The sequence below is a fragment of the Mirounga angustirostris genome, unplaced genomic scaffold, assembly GCF_029215605.1.
Source record: "Mirounga angustirostris isolate CCGP_5_RB_7025 unplaced genomic scaffold, mMirAng1.0.hap1 SCAF_14, whole genome shotgun sequence".
NCBI classification, from domain to species: Eukaryota; Metazoa; Chordata; class Mammalia; order Carnivora; family Phocidae; genus Mirounga; species Mirounga angustirostris.
In genome coordinates, this window is record NW_026991722.1 from 20,509,251 (window position 1) to 20,527,632 (window position 18,382).

General features: G+C 37.8%; 1 protein-coding gene across 1 annotated transcript in view; it reads left to right on the plus strand.

Moving 5' to 3' along the window:
* The window catches only part of MBD2 (methyl-CpG binding domain protein 2), a 66,917-nt gene that overhangs the window by 17,207 nt on the left and 31,328 nt on the right, over positions 1–18,382 (plus strand). Inside the window, exon 3 of the mRNA XM_045886689.3 lies at positions 16,365–16,502. Within this exon, the coding sequence (XP_045742645.1) occupies positions 16,365–16,502 (138 nt within the window). The remainder of the gene's footprint in view (positions 1–16,364; positions 16,503–18,382) is intronic.

Sequence of the window (18,382 nt, forward strand, 5' to 3'; positions counted from 1 at the left end):
TTCAGTATCTGTCTAGGCCAACACATTTTTGGCCCACTGGGACTGTTTACAAAAGATTTCTGTGTTGATGTTAATTGTCTCATATTTTTTTTTTCTTAAAATAGTTCCTATTGCCCAAAAAGAGGCAAAATTTTAATGTGGCAAGTATCCTTACCACATAGTTTATGCTTACCTATCAGTTTTCAGAATTAGGATTTGCAAAAGGGCAATTTTTATTTTGACTTTTGAAGATGTTGAGGATAATGACTTTTAACAGTAATATTCTCATCCTAATACTGCGATTGGAGATTTTTCCATTAGCTCTTACTTTTATTGAGCTGCTGATGGTTTATTGTATAGGAATTTAAACAAGTAGCATTTGAATTATTATGGTAATTTAATTGTATCAGAGCACCCAATATCTTTACCAAGAAAGCCCCCCCATCCCCCGCAAGGGCAGCTAATCTTACATAACCATTTTGTCTCAATTTTTCTTCCTCTAAATTTCAGAGATCTATGTGTATTGCCCCCACTGTCATTTCACACTGACTGTGTGAACACAGGGGAGGGAAAAGTAAGGGCTTTTCTTTCCAGGGTATATATGACCTTGATACAACCTCGCATGCTGCGTGGGGGTACTATGTTCCTTTTAGGAACCCTGAGGCAGTGTGTAGGATGGGATGGGCTTTGGAACCAGGCCGGCGTGGTTTGATGTATTGGCTCTGCCACTTACTAGCTCAGGCAGTCATGGGTAACTCTTTTTAACCTCTGATGGCCTCAGATCTCTCATTTGTAAAACTAGGGTAGTGACCTCTTTCCTTGCGCATTATTGCAAGGAGTAAATAGGAATTTATATGAAAACATCTAATAAAGTATTTGACCCATGTGAGTTCCTTTCCTTTCCCCGCTGCACCTTCTTAAGCACCAAGCTTCCTTGGTGAACAGTGTTGCTTGGTGGCCAGTGTACATGGAAATTTTTTGACCTAAGATCTCTTACTTTGTATCTTTTTACTTTTCCTGAAGGATATGAGTCTCTGCTTCATATCTCTCTTTATTCAGAATTCAGCTTAACAGTTTGTTAATAATAGTTTAATTTCCAAAAATTGGTATGCGGGTCAGAGTACATTGTTTCTTCATCTGTTGCATTGGTTCCCATGCATCCATTTACCATAGGGACATTGTCAAGTACCTTGTTTATAGATGGAATGGGAACGGAAGACTGAAATTGCTTTCTCTATTGCTTAACAGTGGGATTACTTTGGGTTGATAGCTATGAAGGCGTTAAGGGTAAAAGACAGTGGTGGTAGAGGGAACTCAAAAGAAAGTGAGGACCTGCAGTGTGTATAGCTCTGTGATTCAGCTTAAGAAAACCCTTATTTTAGGTTGATTTTGCTTCTTAAATATACAGAGCAAAATTAAGATTTAGTTTTCTTAAACTGCCTTTTAAAAAAAACTTACCACAATGCTGGATACCTATCAAAAGGGGTCAAGTATTTATAAAGTGAGTGGAATGCTTTCAAGCTGCCCTGTTGTTCTCAGAATCACAGTTAAACTACACTAAATATAATATGAAGATATGTTCCTGATAGTTATGATTCACTAAAAACCAAAAACTAATTCGTCTCTTTAGTTTGTGTGCACCTTTATGCTCTAGCTGCGCTGGACTGCTCATCATCCTGCACCATGGCATGTGCTTTCAAGATTCTGCTTGCTCATGTGCTGTTTCCTCTGCTTGGAATGCGCTTCCCCCCTTCCCCTCCATCTGGTGAACTCCTACTCATCCAAGGCCCAGCTCCATTGTCTCCACCTCTGTGAAGCCTGCCCCTGCATTCTCCAGGCAGAACCAGTCCCTCCTTCCATAATGTCTCCCTGGTGCTTTGCCATTGTATTTGTGATCATCTGCTTCAACTAGACTGTGCGCTCCATGAGGGCAAGGACTATGTTTTTTTTTTTTTTTTTTTTTTGGTATAGGTAGTCCAAAGCCTAGCACATGGTAGGTACTTAGTAAATGTTTGCTTCATGTTTGAGTTAATATCCACCTCATTCCAGAAGTTCATAGTGGTCATAAATATTGAATAAATTAATATACCATACATTATTTTGAAAGTGCCTTTCATTGTCATTGTTTTCTGAAGTTCCTCTCTGAATTTGGGGGGTGGGCATAGTCTTATTTTTGCACCTGATTTTATTTTAATTAAGCAGTCACAAAAATGGAGTTTTGCAGTTCTAAAAATAAGCTCTCTTGGGGCGCCTGGGTGGCTCAGTCGGCTAAGCGTCTGCCTTCGGCTCAGGTCATGATCCCAGGGTCCTGGGATCGAGCCCCGCATCGGGCTCCCTGCTCCGCGGGAAGCCTGATTCTCCCTCTCCCATACCCCCGGCTTGTGTTCCCTCTTGTCTCTTTCTCTGTCAAATAAATAAATAAAATCCTTTAAAATAAAAAATAGGCTGTCTTTTGGAGTAATGCCAACATTGAATATCTCTATAAAAGCAGAAAATGTAATGTATTTGTGGCTAATTCTGTATTGTATCTTTTTAAAAAATAATACAGTATGGAGAACACTGGGAGATATAAATAGGTAAATAGGAATGTTAGCTAGTTTTGCTATATAGTTATAAACTTGGCTGAAGTGCATTATTGTGTTGTTTTTGAGGTTTTTAAAAACCCTTGAAAAAATTTGAAATGTAATTAAAATAAATTTTGAAACAGGTTAAATTGTAGTTTATAATGACTGATTATAAACTGAGATCTTAAATATGTTTCATATCAAAAGTGAGTTTACTGGGTGCATAATACATAAGGTATCGTTGAAAAAATATCTTTTGAAGATCTTTGCGAAGTGGCAGTTATTTTAGGATGAGAGGGTGCAGTGGAATGGGCATTGTCTTTTGATTAATATTTGCTGTTTTGCAGTACCTATTCCTGCTTGTCTCAGTCTCAGTCTTAACCTTACTCTGAAAATCTGTTCCGTTCTTGATCATACTGTGATAATTATTTCCAGTTGCTACCTCCGTCTTTCTAGCTGATAAAGTGTATCTATCAAGTAGGTTGCTGAAGATACTCCATTAGGTTGATGGAAAAAGACTAGACAAAGATTTGGGAGTCGTCAGTATAGAACTTGAAGTGATGAGCAGCTTTCTAAAAGCTTACTCAACGGGAGAAGTAATAGTTATGTGGTGATATTGAGAGCTATGCCTCTCAATATGTAAATAAGACAACAAAACCTTTGCTTTGAAAGCTAGGTATTTAGGCATTCATCCAGGCTTTGATCTTTTAAAGAGGGGAGATGTTTTAAGGTTTCAGAGATATGACCGTCAACATTTTAAAAAGGAAGCTAAGTTCTTAAAAAGGTAAGTTTCTTTAAAAATGTAATTGGAAAAACTAGGATTGGATAAAAAAGAGTACAGTGATTCTGGGTGCAAAATATGTTTTGGGAACTCCCGTAGTTTGGTTTTGTTGTTAGCAATTCCTTTTGTTTCAGTGTTTCAGATGTGTAAACATTAAACTGAATTTCTTATGTTTCTAGTTCTTAACACTGAAATGTGTATAAATTAAAGCTAAAAACTAATAATATCCAAGTTCTCTAACATTAATGTGACATATGTATTTTATAAAATGCTCACAATATGAATTGGTATGGAACAAGTTATTTTTTTAGATTGGCTTGTCAGTGCTGCTGATAACCTTGGAAAGACTCGGTTCTTTCATCACATTTCTCTATTCACACAGATTTGATACATTTGGAAATAAAGAGCATCATGTTGTCTTGAATGGAATCAGTTGTATAAGTCTCCCATTATTCATTTCTCATGAATTACTTTGGTTTATGGTAGTATGCTATTGTGATTTTATAAACACAGCCTTGGGTTCTATATGGCTGTGTCCTAGGTATATAACCAAGTGATGTAGAATGTGCTTGTTTTAATTATCCTCAACAAAATAATAAAAATTCTTGTAGAGAGCTATTATATCTTGGGGGCAGTATCTGAAGTTTGAGAAACTTAAGTGAACAGGTGGTGATAGTGGGAATCAGATTGGGTATTAGATATAGAGTGGGTGCAGTGTAGAGAATGGATTTGGGAAAAGGTGAAACTGGAAGTAGGGAAGTGGTTGGGCTGTTGACTAGAAAAGTAATTATGGCAACTAACGCTATAGCCGGAGATATGGAAAGGTGTGAGATCCAATCAAGAGAAATCAGTAAGTATAAGTACTGATGATTGTAAAGAGAGCTGTTCATGCCTGCTGCAGTTTTGGCTTGAGTCACTTGGGGTGAAGGTCAATAAAGAATAGGGGAGGAAGAACAAGTTTGGGGAGGGGGTGAAGAAGACCAAGTTAGAAATTTTGTTTCTTGGAATTCTGAAAGGACCTGGTGCATGCCTAGGAACTCTGAGGTCACGCTTTGAGAACTCCTGTCATTGTAGATTGTCATAACTTTTAGGATCGCCTAACAGAGGGCCAAATAGGAGAAAAGTATCTTGCCACACTGTTGGTAGTGAATAAATGAATAAATTAGTCTTGTGGAGAGTAAGAAGGAACTTCCAGAAAGGTAGTAGGAGAATTAAGAAAATGTGGTGTTCTAAAAGCCTAGGAAAGAAAATTTTTGTTAAATGACATGATGAGATCAAGGAGTATAAAGACTTTGTAGTATCCATTGGATTTCCAAATTAGAAGGCATCTGATGACCTTTTATAACCAATTTTGAGGGACCAGAAGTCAGTCTTAAAATGCTAGAAAGTTTCTGGGAAATGAGAAATTAGAAGCAAAATGTGGCTGCTCATTTAAAAGTTTTAAAATTTTGATTTGTTATTATTTGATTAGGTAATTTGTACACAGGGTGAAAGGATACTCAATAAAAAAGTCTCCCTCCCTCTCCAGCCTCTCATGTGCCGTCTTCTTCCTGAGAAGAAATTATTATTAATTGGTTTTTTTTGTATGTCCTTCCAGAGCTTCTGTGCATTTACAAACATGTACATATATGTGCATTTTTACCCCTCTCCCCATAAAAATGGTTAGACTACTCTTATAGAGCTTGAATGAGAGGTGGAGGAGAGAGGACAATATTTAGAAGAGAATGCATGACCAAGGAACATTATCATTATTGTTATTTTTTCCTTCAGTGGATGAAAGAGGTCAATAGAGAAGTCAGGCAGGTGTCCAACCTGAGAGTACATTCTTCAGGAGGCCCTCCAGGAATCTTTGAACTGAGTGCAGTATTTTCTGTTACGCATTTTTCTGAGGAGAGAGTCTGTTATCTTTATCAAATTCTCAAAGTAAAATGTAGCTAAGAAAACTAATAACGACTGTTTTAGAAGCAGGAAAGGAAGCAAGGCCTTGGCAAAAGATTTGAGGGACCAACTCACTTGCTGTAGCTCAAATTAGACCTTTGTTGAACAGATAAGTTATTGAAGTAGTACCTTAGTGGGCTGACTTAATTGTGTCCTTGGGACATGGTCAGTTAACCAGTACTAATGAGCTCTGTGGTAGGATCAATTCTGATTACCAGCTCCTGATAGAGCACACTATGTGGTAAGAACTGCCCCTTGGATTCTTCCTAGAATCTTTCCATCCACACTGAAAACAGTGACCTCATTCTTTCTACCAACAATCCTGACATATAGAGAAAGTAACTAAAATCTTTTCCAAAGTTGCTGGTGTCCTCTTCATCAGTGTATTAAGCATTTGTTGAATGGAGTGTCTTCTGGTATCTCTAGTGAATATAGTTGGGGGTGGAGAGAGGGAGTAAGCAGATCACAGATGATAAGTTAGCGTTTGTAGGCCTTGAAGTCTTAATAAGCGATTATTGGCATCTCCCTTAAGTGTGGGCCACTGTTCAGTTTCTGTTAATTTGAAATGAAATAGACAAATGTGGAAGTGAACAGCAAGTAGCTATTATAGTAGTCTGCTGATAAATGATGATGGCCTGGATACGGTGGTGGTGGAGAGAAGTGGGCAGTTTCTAGATCTGTTTTGAATGTAGAATTTATAGGATTTGTTAATGATTGGGTGGGGAAGATGATAGAAAAGACTCAAGTGTGAGACCTTAGTTTTTAGATGAGTGGGTGGATTGGGTTACCATTTACTGAGGTCACCTTAGGAGAGTTTATATGGATGGATAAAATAAATTTTGAACATGCAGAGTTTGTGTTGCTTATTAAACATCTAAATGGAAATGTCCTGTATGCAGTTAGTATGGTAATTGAGAGGTCTCCGCTGGAAAGTCATCAGCGCATAGGTAGTATTCTAAGTAATGGGACTAAAGGAGATTACCCAGACATCAGGATCCAGAACCAACATCTGAGAAAATCCAATAATTAGAACTTGGTTAGAGTAGAAGGAATCCACAAAGTGGGTTGAGAAAGAATGGCTAGTAAGAAGGAGAGACATGGGAGAGAGAATGCTTCAAAAAGAAGAGTGGTCAGTTATATTGATGCCATTGAAGGGTTGAGTGGAGGAAGACTGAGAAACTTCCATTGAAATTGGCAACATGAAGCTAATTAATAACCTTGATTTTCAGTGGCAACAAAAGCCAGATTGGACGGGGTTGAAAATGAATGAGAGAGGAAATTAGCATGGACAAATCTTTCAGTAAATTTTGTTTGGATAGAGAAGAGAATCACTAGATGGTAGATGAAAGAGATGCTCATTTGGTTAATCTCCCAATTTAGAAGACTGAAAAGTTTAAGAAGAATGGGGTCTGTAGCACAAGTGGAGAAAGCACAGAGGTCAAGAAGGTTAAGCACATTTGCAGCATGATGATGATGGACCATAGAACCTGTACTGGGTAGGGTAGAATGTGAAAGTGGTTAAGGCTGAGTGAGAAAATAGGACAGTCAATGGATAGGAGATACTGCTGGGGTGAAAGAAATGCAGAGGGCAGTTCTGAGAAAGTGAGCTGCAAGGACAGGAAGTAGGCATTGGAGAGTTGGATGCTTGATTGAGATACTGGAGATGGCGTAGTTACTCGTGTTGATGAGCCTGTGGCTATAATGTTAGGTGAATGAGGGTGGGCAGAGGAATAGATCAAAGGACCCGGGATGTTGGGTGAGTTATCCACATGGATATTGAGGTCTCCCAGAATGAGGATAAGAGCTGGGATGGAGAGAAAGACTGAAATGGAAACTAAAGTCTAGCGAAGGAAGGAGAAAGGGAGGAGAGGAAGAGGTAGGATAGCCAGATACGAGCTTCAAAGAACTGGTGTTTTTAAAGGATCAAAAATGGAGAAATTATTTGAGAAAAATGGGAGAAAGGATAAAACCTATACCACCTCTTGGCCCTTGGATATGCAGTTGAGAGTGAGAAGGAAAAAGGGAGAAAGGAGTGGGGGGAGGGAGGGAAAGAGAAAAGTTTCATTTGAGAGAACCTGAGGGGAGATAGTATCTTCAAGGGATGGCCAAGTCAGTAAGTGTGGGAGCTGGAGAGAATGTTTAGAGAAAATACTGAGGACGTAGGAAAGCCTAGTCGGTCATTCAGGAGCGCACAGTATAAGGATTGGGGGTGGGACGGGTCAGAAAAGTTTGAAAGCCACTGAACAGTGGGGTAGATGAGTGGATGTGCAGACTGGGGATGAGTGGTGGGTGATAATGTATGATCAGAGGGACTTGACTATTTGGTTACTACTGAGATAGGAATGTGATGTGCAGTGATACTAATTTTGATAAATGTTAGAGCAGAGGACACAATTGAAAGATGGTCCTGACTGTGGGCTGTCTCTGTGACTCAGAGGAAGACACTGGCCAGATACCTATAGGTATATGTTAAGTAGTAATAGTTGGAGTAAGTCTTGGGGCTATTTCTCTTACACTGATAATCTCAAGGCAGATAATACAGATGAGACTCTATTCTTTACATAATAAAATTGAGATGGATATTGTAGACTGCATTGAATTGTATTTTCCACCTATTTAGCACCTATAAGTTTAAAGCAGAAAATGAGAATATTGAAGGGTAAGGTCTGCATAACAAGATTTTATATATAATAGACATTTTATGCATCCATTTATCCCACAGAAATTTTTTTAGCACATTCTCTAATTAGGCATTATTGCAGACTGGGAATATAGCAAAGGAAGTTCCCTGTCATTGTAGACTGTAGGTCAACAAGAGAATTAAGCCCTGCAGAAAATAATTTGTGTGACTATTGCCACAATTCTCCCAAGGATGTGTACACAGCTAGTATCAGCCCAGATGTAAAGGAGACAACGAGTTTCACACAATAGCTGCCTTAGTTTGAGTGGAGCTGCTCGTAAGTGTTGGGTTGAAACTCATTCCCATCTTTTGCCTTAAGTCCTTTAATGACCTGCTATTCACTAAAGCTGCAAGAAGTTATTTTTCAAGTAGAACTCTTCAAAACTTGTTTTTAGTGTTGAATTTCAATGTTCCACCTCTTCAATTAACTACAAGTGCTTTTTAATGAGCTCAAAGTGTTGTCCACCTATTTTTAAAAAATATCCCAATGGTCTTAAAAAAAAAAATCTTGTTCCTCACTTGGGATTTTACACTAAGTGGATTTTCAGTACAAAATCATAGGTCCCAGATATTCTTTACTTTTTGCAAAAGCTACGGAGTTTCCACAACTTTATGAATATACTAAAAAAACAGAATTGTATGCTTAAAAATGGTGAATTTTATGGTATGTGAATTATATCTCAATTTTAAAAAAATCTGAAAGATTGTAAAGTGCTTTGCATTGTTGGTTTTTGATTTTGTGAAAAGGCATTAACCGTAGGCTACTGTACATATTCTGGAACAAATCTGAAATTATTTTTATTTATTTTTTTTAAGATTTTATTTATTTATTTGACAGAGAGAGACACAGCGAGAGAGGGAACACAAGCAGGGGGAGTGGGAGAGGGAGAAGCAGGCTTCCCGCAGAGCAGGGAGCCCAATGTGGGACTCGATCCCAGGACCCTGGGATCATGACCTGAGTCGAAGGCAGTCGCTCAACCGACTGAGCCACCCAGGCGCCCTGAAATTATTTTTTTTGACGATAATACTGGTTCGGCCTAAAGATACCACTCAGGTTCCACTCTTTGTGAACCAGGGGATAGCTTTCCTCCTGGAAAAGCTTAATAGGTTTAAGTTCCTAAATTTCAGTAGCATGGTCAAAAACATGTTAATGCTGATAATATTTAGAAATAGCTATTCAGAATTTACATGCCAACATGACTATAAAATACATGCCTATTTTGTTAATTGTTGTCTTCCCTCCATCCCCCAGAATGTAAGCTTTGAGGCAGGGACTTTCTTGTTTTGATGACGACCACATACCCAGCATGTGCCTGCACATAGTAGGCAGATTTGTTCAGGATTTGCTCAGTGACTGAATGAAAGCTGCATCATACATGCATTATCTTGTTTGATCTTCGTAAGAATCGTATGAGTGGTTATTGTTATTCTCATTTACAGATGAGAAAAGTGACCTTAGAAAAATAAAGTCTTTGCTTTTCAAACTGGGGCATGAATATCTCTTGGGGGTGATATGGAAAGCCATAGAATTAAAATGATACTTGAGTGATACTTGGAAGTATCAGTTTTATTTGAGCATTTTGGATAGGTAGAGCAGCATTTTACCTCAAAACAAACATGGCTTGGAGTGCCTGGTGGCTCAGTTGGTTAAGCATCTGCCTTCAGCTCAGGTCATGATCCCAGGGTCCTGGGGTCAAGCCCTGCATCTGGCTCCCTGATCAGTGGGGAGTCTGCTTTTCCCTCTGTCCCTCCCCCTGCTCACGTGCGCTCTCTCTCTTTTTAAATATTTTTAAAAAATTAAACATGACTAATTTTTAAAATATAAAGTACAAAATTTGAAGGATTAAAGATAAAAATGAGTCCTTTTGGCTCTTGTCAAAGAATATGTACAATTCCGAACTGTCATTCAGCTTTAATTCAAAGCCAGGCTGGGAAAAGTGATATTAGAATAAAAAATTAAATTCCTGCTGTTCAAACTATGCTGTGTGAAGGCTTACATGGTATACACAACAGGGATGGTTTTGAAAGAGTGCTCCTGTATCCTTCTGTGTATACTCTTTCCTGCAGTTGATCTGAGCATGCACCTGAGATGGAGTTACAGGCTCTTTTTTTCCCGTTGCCCTTTCGTTGTCTACCTTCTCTCATTTTATAGAAGAGCACACTTTTTACTTGTCTGCCATATTACCATGGTGCAAAATGTTTGATCTCTAGTAAAGGAATAATTTGAAATACTGGTGTTGGATGCCAAGAAAATGAATGACTTGGTAACTTGTCTTTCTGCCAGTATAATTCTTTGTCGGAAATTTATGGAGAACTTAATGTAGACATTGATTATCAAAAATTTTTGATGGTTCACTATGCAGTATTTTGACATATAACTCAAAAGAAGTTCAAAGGTGGACAATAAAACTCATTCTATTTACTCATTTATGCGAACAAGTTTTCTTGGCGTTCCATCTTTTTTTTTTTTTTTTAATTTATTTTTATTTTTTATTTTATTTATTTGACAGAGAGAGACACAGCAAGAGAGGGAACGCAAGCAGGGGGAGTGGGAGAGGGAGAAGCAGGCCTCCCGCAGAGCAGGGAGCCCGATGTGGGGCTCGATCCCAGGACCCCGGGATCATGACCTGAGCCGAAGGCAGACGCCTAACGACTGAGCCACCCAGGCGCCCCTCTTGGCGTTCCATCTTTAAAAAATGAAGAATAGGAACAGAATTGGTACTAAATGTTGGCGCATTCTAGCAGCAGCTAGTAATACTCATCCAAGCCCATGAAATTAATTTTAAATAAAAAAAAAATCTCTTCTTTAATATACTTAATTTTATTTCACTTATTAATGTGTAGTTTACTGTTTTGGGGCAGTTATATACTACTGATGTAGTAAACCAGAAATTTATTTTTTTAAAAAAATCACTAAGTACTTTATGATCAGAAAAAGTTTAAAAAAATAATCTCATGATGCATAAATGATCAGTGAAAAGTTTTCAAGTTTAAAATAAGAAATAACTTTGGGAATGGAATTATTCAAAGAGAAAAAGGAGTGAAATAAAATGTAACTATTGAAGAGTTTATTCATGTGTAAGTGGTTGGTAGGTATATTTAGATTGTGTTAGATACATCTTAAAATGGTACGTTTATTATCAAAGTGTCAATATTTAAAATACTGTAGTAAGTGCATTCTTTGCAATTACATTAAAGTTTGAAATAGTCTTGATGTTAGCTTTGAAATTTAAGTGAGGTATTTTCCGATATTTTTTAGCCAGTAGGAATGTAGAAATGTTGAAAATCACTGGTTTATGACACATGCTCTTCATCCACCACTTTAATTATCCTCTTTTCTAGCCTTAGTCAAGTTAGGTCAACTGAAAGGCTACATTAAAATTAGACCACACTGGTGTTTAGTTCCTTTAAGAATCACCGTCTCCAAGTTTCCTTTAAGTATTATGTTCTTGGCTTTTAAGGAAGGTCACTGAAAAAGAAAAAGCATTTGAAATTTGCTTAGTATTTGTTTGATGTTAGTGACTTTAATTTTTTTCTAGATTTAATACCAGGACAGCTTTGTTTTCCTTATTAATTGGTATGTTTCCTCCTTTCTGACCTGGTATCTATATGATTTAATGTTTCTCTTTTCACCCAGACTCCTAACAATTTCAGGTCCACTTTTGATGCTCAGTACTAGTATTGATCACTATTAATCTTTTCAAAAGGAATTTTGTTTTCCCCTGTCACTGATTCTCTGTTTTTAAAAATTAATTTTTATTGCATATTCTTTCTGAGTGTACAAAGATCCACCTCAGATATGTATTGGAAAGAGATGAAGTAAACTTTTTAAAAAAATTTAAAGATTTATTTTTGTATTCCTCCCTCAGGGGATAGAATAGAGTCTCAAAAATTATTTGAGTTATTTGAGTACTTCCAGCCTAATATACACATTAATATAAAATACATTAAATTTTGATTTGAGGGCTGCCCTATATACCGAGATTTATCAAGGTTGGAAACTTTTCTTTCTAATACTAGAATGTGCATATTTGCTATTTTAACTTTGTGATATGAGAAACTTCTGTTTTACTTTTTCTTATACTGAAAGGGAAGATTAGAACTATAAGAATAGCTTTGGGGCGCCTGGGTGGCTCAGTCGTTAAGCGTCTGCCTTTGGCTCAGGTCATCATCCCAGGGTCCTGGGATCGAGCCCTGCATCATCATCATCATCATCTTCGGGCTCCCTGCTCAGCAGGAAGCCTGCTTCTCCCCTCTCCCACTCCCCCTGCTTGTGTTCCCTCTCGTGCTGTGTCTCTCTCTGTCAAATAAATAAATAAAATCTTAAAAAAAAAACCAACTATAAGAATAGCTTTAATTTTGTCCCATTAAAAAAGTGTTTGCTTTATAACTCCTAAGTTTATGGCGGGTTGGTAGTTATTTAGAAGGATTCTGACACACAACTGGACATGAACAGTGACTCTTTGGCACTCCTCAGGTGAGAGTGGTAATAAAATTTAGTGTTTCTGTGACAGTTTCTGAGAAAACCAGTTAGTCCAGTTTTTCAGATCACATGCCACTGTTTTGGAATACAAAATTAATTAGTAAAAAATTTGTCTTCAGAGCTTTCAAGCCAGTTAAAAGGAGAAAACATAATAAAAAATCAAGATCAAGAGAAAAGTAACACAGCATCCTCTTGAGTAATCTCTTACTCCATTCCATTGAGGAATGCACTCTTTATCAGACAGTGGAATTGTGTATCAGACAGTGGAAGAAAAAGCCAGCTTTTTCTTCTAATTTTTATTTAGTGCACCAAAAACATAAGTTAATGAAAAAAAAAAATAACAATCTTACCATTGTAGCTCCAATAATTTTCTATGTTTCATACTTCCTTCCAGTCTTTTTGGATTCAGGATTCATTTAGAATAGCCCCTCTAGTCATCCTTTGTAACAACGAGAATCTTAAGAGTCACCACTGCTTGCTCATACCAATAGTTGCAATATACTGTGTCCCCTGATGCCGTCTTGTTCTAATACCAGCAGAGTATATTGTTCTTTTTTTTTTTAAGATTTTATTTATTTATTGGACAGAGAGAGCAGCAGAGGGAGAGGGAGAAGCAGACTCCCCATTGAGCAGGGAGCCCCATGTGGGGCTCGATCCCAGGACCCCGGGATCATGACCTGAGCCAAAGGCAGACGCTTAACGACTGGGCCACCCAGGTGCCCCAGAGTATATTGTTCTTTAATAAGGAATGAAAACATTAAAAACCAAACAAGGTATTATTTAGTGATATATTCTAATTATAACCAATGACAGGAAAAGTTCTCTGTAAGCTTTAGGATTGAATATTCACTATTTTAGAGTTTGGGTAGCTTCACTCAGGGCCTCAGAATTCTCTAGATATCATAAATCAGAGGTATGCAGACCTTTGCATCACAGAATTACCAGGAGAGCTTTTTTTTTTTAATTCATTTATTCATTTAAGAGAGAGAGCACACACCTGTGTGTGCACACATGAGTGGGGGGAGGGGCAAAGGGAGAGAAGCAGAGAAGCAGACTTCCCCATGTGGGGCTCAGTCCCAGGACCCTGAGATGATGACCTGAGCCGAAATCAAGAGTTGGATGCTTAACTGACTGAGCCAGCTAGGTGCCCCATCCAGGAGAACTTTTAAAAACACATTCCCAGCCTTCACACTTTTATTTTTTTTATTATTTATTTATTTATTTATTTATTTTTAAGATTTTATTTATTTATTTGACAGAGAGAGAGAGAGTGAGAGCAGGAACACAAGCAGGGGGAGTGGGAGAGGGAGAAGCAGGCTTCCCGCCGAGCAGGGAGCCCGATGTGGGACTCGATCCCAGGACCCTGGGACCATGACCTGAGCCAAAGGCAGACGCTTAGCGACTGAGCCACCCAGGCACCCCCAGCCTTCACACTTTTAAAGATGGCATTCTGAGTGGTTATTTTGCAGCCTGCCAGTCAAATTTGCTCACTTCTAAATAATTTTTTGAAAATCTATAAAAATAAGGAAGCTAAACACCTAAGAGATATTGTTAGTCTTAATTAAGATGAATATATCTTGGGGCGCCTGGCCAACTCAGTCGGAAGAGCAGGCGATTCATCTCAGGGTTGTGAGTTTGAGCCCCATGTTGGGTGTAGAGATTACTAAAAAAAAAAAAATAATAATAATAATAAAAAAAATGACTGTATCTCCTAAAGGTAAGCACATACATTGGAAGAAACTGAGATAGAGGAACGACAAGCATGCCCAATACATACAGAGAAGAAGGGATGGGGGGAAGGGGGTGTGTGGAGAGGATGGTGATGGAGACATTTAGTAGAGGATCCAAGTAATACCATAATTGTGCTAATTTTCGGTTTAATTATTCTGATGCTTACTTTTCTAGACATTGGTAACATTCTTTAAGAAGAGGTCACAAACTCAACACCTAGGGCTCAGACAGGTAATGCAAACATGAGTTGTTGAGGAATTTTGCTAAAAGAGAACCCTTGACACCTCTTGTTAGCAGCCATTACTAATTAATTATGGCCTGTTGTGGCCAAATCAAGTCCAGGATTTCTAGATCTTTGAATTTTTTTTTTTTTAAGATTTTACTTATTTATTCATGAGAGACAGAGAGAGAGAGAGAGAGAGGCAGAGGGAGAAGCAGGCTCCCCGCGGAGCAGGGAGCCCGATGCGGGACTTGATCCCAGGACCCTGGGATCATGACCTGAGCCGAAGGCAGACGCTTAACCGACTGAGCCACCCAGGCGTCCCTAGATCTTTGAATTTTTAAGAGAAGCTAGAATCTGGATTTTATGTGCAATCTCCAGATTTGTGGATGTTCATTCATTTTATTAGACACTAAAAACTGAACAAAATACATCTGTGGATTAAACTTGGTTCTCCTGCCACCAATTTGCAATCTTTGTTTTAGAGTAGTGGTTCTCCAAGTGGTCCCTGGATCAGCAGCATCAGCATCACCTGAGACCTTGATAGAAATGCAAGTTCCCAGGCCCCACCTCATCTCTACTGAATCAGAATCTCTAGGAGGGAGGCCCAGGAATCTGTGTTTTAATAAACCCTCTGGGTGGTTCTGATGTGTGCTGAAATTTGAGAACCATTGTTTTGGAGTCTGGAAGTTGATAGCAGTTTTTATCTGAGGATAGTTGACAAAAGTTCATTGAATATCCTGTAGATTTATCAAGTAATCAAAAATATCAGATGTATATTGTTTTCAGATACAGATGACCTTTTATATATATGTATTTTTTTGCCAGAATCAGAATACACAATGATTAAATCACGTTTTGTTCTTTTTCTTTTTTTTTCCTTCCTTGCCCCCTCTGCCTGTCCACCCCCCATGGCTGTTAGAGCATTCATTGCAAATGAACTTAACAGCAACTCTGCCACATTTTGACTTCATAGAACACACCTTAGATTTTATTTACGGGTTGATTAAAATTAGATAAGTTTGCTAAATTGAGTTCTGTTTGCTAGAATTAGAACTTTCATTTCTAATTGTCTTTTTATATGGGAGTGAAATTTAAGCCTGGCCTCCTAATAGCTGACCAGTTTGTTAACATTTTAATGGCCAAGTGTGCCATTATTTTCCTCCATTCTCCAGTGTTGAGATGATTGCTATCCTGATTGTTGTTCTGAAAACTCTTTTTGTGTTACCCATAAATACATTTGTTCATTTAACAGTCCCGAGTATCATGCTAATCAAATTAATTATGAATTTCATGTAGATAATTTTCTTACATTTTAAAGTACACGGAAAGCTTTTAAATGAGAAAACTTCACGTATGTCTCTCATAATGATGTGCTAAAGATGTGCTTTAGAGTATTTACAATGCTGAGATTGAGAAGTTTGTAATAATCTGATTTAAAGTAATGGATAATGATATTTGTCTTTCTCTGACTGACTTATTTTGCTTAGCATAATAATCTCTAGCTCCATCCATATGATTTCACTCATATGTGGAATTTAAGAAACAGAGCAGGGGTGCTTGGCTGGCTCAGTCAGAGGAGCATGTGACTCGATCTCAGTCCTGAGTTTGAGCCCCACACTGGTTGTAGAGATTACTTAAATAAGTAAATAAACTTAAAAAAAAAAAAAAAACAAGCAAAGGGAAAAAAAAAAAGAGACAAACCAAGAAACAGACTCTCAATTATAGAGAACTGATGGTTACCAGAGGAGAAATCGGTGGGGGGATGGGGGAAATAGGTTATGGGGATCAAGGAGGGCACTTGTGATGAGCACTGGGTGATGTATGGAAGTGTTGAATCACTATATTGTACACCTGAAACTAATATTACACCGTATGTTAACTAACTGGAATTTAAGTAAAAACTTAAAAGTAATGGATAATGAATTAATTCATCAAATTATATTTATATGTAATATTTACTAATGAAAACATGCTTATATCCACAGGGTAAACCAGACTTGAATACAACATTGCCAATTAGACAAACTGCATCGATTTTCAAACAACCAGTAACCAAAGTCACAAATCATCCTAGTAATAAAGTGAAATCAGACCCACAAAGAATGAATGAGCAGCCACGTCAGGTAAGGATCTAATTGGTTCTCCAATCTTATTTGTCAGAAAATTCTGGTATTTTTACCAGACATAGTTCAAGTAAACTGGTTAAAATGGAAAATATTTGGAAAGAAAACTGTTTTATGTCCTAGGCTATTGCATGAATGCTGGAGAATAATAATATACTATTTAGTAAAATGTTTTAGGAAAAAAGTTAATTAAAAATGAACTTAAATTAATATGGACTACATTTTTATGTTTTTGTGTGGTAATGTACATCAGATTTGCTTCTGCTAATCTTAGTTTTTTTTTTAAAGATTATCTTTCCAGGGGATAATATTTCCCAAGGGGACGAAGCATGCAGTTGTGTTGCTTAGTTTAAAAATATTTTCTATTATATAGAAACTACTTTTTGTCCTGATTTCTTATTATATGAAAGCTGTCCCTCCCCTTTTGAAAAACAGAATTAAATAAACTTTGTCAATATGGTATATTGTCCTGTGACTTCCATTTTTGCAGAAATTGAGTTTATATTTCTCTTTCTTTATTGCTTCAAGCTGTATTGCACCAGAATCTGTTCTTAGAAAAAAGTATTATCTGAGAGGCCTCCCTGCTGCTTACTAATGTCACATAGCCCGGGGAGGGAGACTTGACAAAATGCTTACCTTTCCAAATAACCCTGTTTATTCACTCCCTAATTGTGGTCAAAAAGTTTAGGTACTTCAGGAATTTTTAGTAGCAGTTAGGGTGAGGGAGTGGAGGGAGAAACGTCTGTGCATATTTTTTCTCTCCTTTCTCTGCCTCCTCCCGCTTACAGATTAGAAATGCTGATTTGCCTACGACGGTTATCTTTTGCTCTCATATTCCCCCGTTGAGATGCCTCACTCCACCTTCTCATTTGAGTTTTGTTTTTCGCGAGTCCCTCGAGTGTCTCATGTCCAGACTTCATAAAGGATTGGGCCAGAACTTTCAGACAGTTGCTCTAGAAGAACCTACATCAAGAAATTCCGTGCCCACATCCTCTGTAGTGTTTTTTCCTCTTCAGGTGAGCCAGGAAAACAGAAGATACTTGGAGCCAACTTGGATCAGCATCTTGCTCTAGATGTCTCAAGATTTGAAGTTCTAAACTTGCTTTACTGTTGGTCCCCAAGAGATTCAACAGGGGCCATGTAAGTGTATCACATCCAGTACAAAAGATGCGTACCTGCATGTGCCTTTAGGCTCTGGTCGCCACTTAGGTTTTCTTGGGCCATTCAGCGTTCTGCACCAGGCATTTCCCTTCTGTTTTACCACTGGACACGGTGACAGTCACCAAACCGCCAGTAGTTTTAACATAGTCATGACAACAGGGAAGGAATTCTGCCATTCTGAACTTTGCCCACCTTGATGAAGCCATTCCCTGACTGTATTCTTTCTTAGATACTGTCTGAAGTCTTGAACATCTTGTCCTTTTGCTTTTTGGTGATTTTTAAATCGTTTCCTTGTAAAGATGTTTTATCATTTGAAATTTTTCAAAGTGTGTAATTGGGTAAGACAGTTTGCTTCAAAAAGCCCCAAAGATAAAGAAAGTGGAATAACTAATAATAATAGTTCCCTATCGGAAATTTGAGTGGTCTTACTGAGAATCGGTAGTAGGTGGATTTTATCCTCCTCTTTTCTTTGTCAAATCATTCTCAATATGGTCTATAAACCCAAATATTTTACAGATCAATTGAGTAGCAAATTATGGTGACTTAAACAGTAGTTTAATTGTTTTCTGTACCTAAGTTCAGTCACAGATTTGAACAACTGTAGTAATTGTATTTACCGGATCTTTACCTGGCTGTAGAGACACTGGTAATGCAGATTTTTAAAGCTGAACTAGTCAGATCCGTTGCTCCTTATTCACTGATATATTGGGTAGTTTTAC